Here is a 4,039-nt window from a genome sequence, read left to right as displayed (position 1 = left end):
TAATTAATATATATTTGAATTAATTTTAAGTTGTGATAATTTGAAAGAGATGTGGTCGGAAATAATTTAGACAAATTATAATTTCAAATTCACAATTAAGCATACGGAAGAATAATTTTTTAAATATAAAATAAAATTCCCATATTTATAAATGAATTTTAAAAATAAATACTTATCTTAAAAAATTGCTTGGTGTAATTAGAGAATCGATTATAATTTTGTATTTCTAAATAGAACTATTTATCCTTAAAATGAAATGAAATTAATAGAAAAATATAAGTATAATTAATAATTATATTAACTATTTGATGAAACCATATCAATTGTTGTGATTATAATACAAAATGTTTATTCTAAACTGGAAATGATTAAATAGAAATGTTGGAATGTAGACTTGAATTTCATATTCATATTTGACAATTATTATTAATAATGAATAATATACTTAAAAGTATCACAAAAAACTTTTGCATTAAAAAATTACCCAAGATTATAAAGGATGTGACGTGGTATACTGAGGTTGGTCAACAATCTGAAAGAAGCAATGTTTTCCCGATTTTAATTTTCGTGTAATGTATATACTATATTTCAATATATGTTTATATATAGATGTATGCATTTCCTTAGTAAATGGATACGATTTTTGACCTTAATTAATTTCATTAAATAATCAAATATTGAATTAAATTTTTGTTATAAAATTGATGATCATTAGATTAAAGAAAGTGGACAGGAAATGGAAAGAATGAATTTCAGAGGAAATACACGATATACGTACAAAATTGCTATACGAATATTTATGAATCACTCAGGATATATGTATATATGCAATTGTTTCAAATTATTTTCATTTTTTAATATTCTAAAATTGTCCTGTAACATCAAAATACATTTTAACAAGATTAAAATATTAGTGTAACGTTGAACACTTTTCATGCTTTCCTTTTCCAGCTTTCAACTCAACGTGACTTATGCAATTCAAAAAATAGCACTAGACGTTTGAGAAATAGTAAGCACAAACATGCAACCCATCTGAACCTATGTCTACTCAAGCAACCACCAACGTAAGCCGCAAGAGACGAGCGTCAAAGGATGACACGACATACCCATTATGTCCAGTACTCTTGAACGAACTCATATATGAAATCTTATTGTGGCTTCCGGTGAAATCGCTCATCCAATTCAAGTGTGTATGTAAGTTGTGGAATTCTCTAATTTCAAGTTCCGATTTTGTCAAGAAGCATGTAGATCGATCAAGCATTGATCCTAATCTCCGCAATCATCGATTATTGGGGATCGATTATTATTTGGATCATAAATTTTTGTTGTCTCCCTCTCTCCGATCTGTAATTGATGATTTGTCTCGACCCATATTCGATGAGTCATCATTCGAGCTGTGTCTTGGTGTCGAGATTGTGCAATCATGCAATGGATTGATATGTTGGATGAATTATGAAAATGATAATTGTGTCAATTATTTGAATCCATCAACCAAATTTAAATCTCAATCCCCACCATGCTTTGATCACCCTTGGGTATTTGGTGATGTTGATGAACTTTGTTTCACTTTGTTTGGTTTTGGATATGATCATATCAATGACACTTACAAGACCATTGCAATCTATTGTGATCCCATTGGTAAGAAGACCATGGTTAAGGTTTATGAATTGGGTGTTTCAAGATCTTGGAGGGATATGCAAAGCCTTCAATTTTTTCCATGTTCCAATATAGATACTTATAGTGAAGATTATGGAAAATTTGTGAGTGGCACTCTTAATTGGTTATGTCTTTCTTGTGATAAATCTCTAGTGATTGTTTCTCTTGACATTACCAATGAGACATTTGAGGAGATTTCAGTGCCTAATGTTGTTACTACATTAGACTATGTTGGAAGTACTAAGTTGTGGGTTTTAGGGGGATGCCTATGTCTTTCTTGTGACTTCAATAAAGCCCATTTTGTCTTGTGGCAAATGAAACTATATGGAGTTATAGAGTCTTGGAATATATTTCTCAAGATTTCTTATATGGACATTGGGCCATATTATCCAAGACCCTTGTTCATGTGGGACAACAATGAAATAATGTTGAAAATCAATGATGATGGAAGGTTCATTGTGTATAACTATAGATGTAATTCATTAAAACATCTTGAGTTTTGGACTTCAAAGATTTGGATTGAAGGGGGTACTTACATTGAGAGCTTGGTTTCACCCTACAATGCTAGTGTTAACTAAAGTTTGAAGGTTTGTCTTGTCTTTAGAGAATTTACTAAATGTGGTTTATCTATTTTGTACATTGATGCATGAATCATGTTTTCCAATCTTTCAATATAGTGAAATCTAGTTTTTGCATGAGAAAATTGATATTTAATCTAGTGTACTATTCATCAAAGGTGAAGGTAAAACTCCAACAAAACAATGATGTATTCTTATAACTAAGATTCTAATTCCTAAGTTATCCATAAAGTGTCTTATTATTATTTTTTGTTTGAATGTAGACACTCTCTAGATTTTGTAATTATAAAATCCTTGAAGCAATTAGACCTTTTTAGATCAATAAATAGATTATGCATGTTACATCCTTAATATGAATTCCTAGTCAATTTTACATATGTACATTTTCTTCTTTGCATACTTATATTATGAATTTTACCCCTCATTATATTTTCTCTGAGTTGAACTTTCAATTTTCTCCTCTTATTTTAAATGGGGCACTTAGGGTTTCATATATTTTTTCATATATATTTTCTCCTTTACATTAGAATATTCATATATATTTTTTCTCACTTAGGGTTTCCTAGAAGTGTTATAGCTCTACTTGCTTAACCATTTAACTGTGTTATATGAAAATGCTAACAAATCATCTCTTACATTATTTTGGTTTAATTTGCAAATTGACTCTTCATTATTAACTTCAAAATGTTTCCAAAATTTTACTTATCTCATGCAGTTTCTAGCAATTCTACACTTGATATGGTAAGATATTAATTGATTATAATTTCATTTATTACTTCATGTGCCCCAGTATCATGATTTGATGATTTATATATGATATTTTGTTAGGAGAGAGTTTACATTTTCAGGTAATGTTCTTCAATACAACAACATACTTCATCAAATTTATTAATTACAATATTTTGTCTAGATCAATTTTATCTTCTACACTAATTAAAATGATCATTAATATCCAATTATTGTTTAAGAAACTCTTCCTCTTTTAACATTATTTTTAGATTACTATTTAGTATTAATTGTGACAAGTTCTCATTTTCACAGGAAACAATTCTGGTGCATCACTTCTAATTGGAACAAGGGAATGATTTTGGATGATATTGGTTGAAGAATGGAACAACTAAATAGGGGAAATACTTTCTATATTGTAATTCCTTTACTATGCATATTACTCTTGTTTTCTATTTATATTTTGTGGTATAAACTTACTTATTATCCCAAAAGTTAACTTAGTTTGTAAAACTATAAGATAAAGTGTGAGTTCTTGAGTTCGATTCAAATTAGATCTTGGTTGTGGATTTCTAAAAATATAGGAGCTAAATTGTACACTTTTGCTCAATGGTGTATTGATCCTTACTCTTGTATTGATCTTCTTTGTAAGTTGTAATTGGGTTGACACCCCTTATGGCTGATTCTAATATATTTGCTTATAAAAAAAAGTGAGTTCTTGAGTTCAAACTAGGAAACTACAAGTATATTTACCTATAATGAAAACATTTGGGTTTGACTTAAAATAAAAGATATACCCTAATCTTATGCACAAGTTTGATTTATTTTAAACCTTTTCTCAATTTTATCCTCATTATATATCATTTGGCTTGTTTGATAATTAGATAGGGATGCGTGATAGAATATAAATTTAGGTATTAAATTTTCAAATGGATTGTTTTTTGCAATACCTTTAAAACACTGAGCTAGTGTTTTAATTTAATATTGGTTAGTTAGATAATTAAAGTAGAGAAGTAACTCTAAGTTGGTATTTATGTCCAAAGTAAATTCATTTAGGGTTTAATTATTATACATTAAAC

General features: G+C 28.5%; 1 protein-coding gene across 1 annotated transcript; it reads left to right on the top strand.

The window, feature by feature from the left end:
- LOC109329827 (F-box/kelch-repeat protein At3g23880-like) lies at positions 910-3,466 on the top strand. Its single transcript, XM_019563678.1, has 2 exons — positions 910-2,243; positions 3,276-3,466. Exon 1 carries the CDS (start codon positions 1,041-1,043, stop codon positions 2,232-2,234), a length of 1,194 nt encoding a protein of 397 aa, XP_019419223.1. The 5' UTR covers positions 910-1,040; the 3' UTR covers positions 2,235-2,243; positions 3,276-3,466.

Source organism: Lupinus angustifolius, chromosome LG16 (genome assembly GCF_001865875.1).
Source record: "Lupinus angustifolius cultivar Tanjil chromosome LG16, LupAngTanjil_v1.0, whole genome shotgun sequence".
NCBI lineage: Eukaryota > Viridiplantae > Streptophyta > Magnoliopsida > Fabales > Fabaceae > Lupinus > Lupinus angustifolius.
The sequence above is the reverse complement of the archived record's forward strand: the minus strand, read 5'-3'. Positions and strand labels throughout refer to the sequence as shown.

What these genes read in the sequence shown, in the direction of transcription:
- LOC109329827 (XM_019563678.1), top strand. Translation starts at nt 1,041, where the DNA reads ATGTCTACTCAAGCAACCACCAACGTAAGCCGCAAGAGACGAGCGTCA.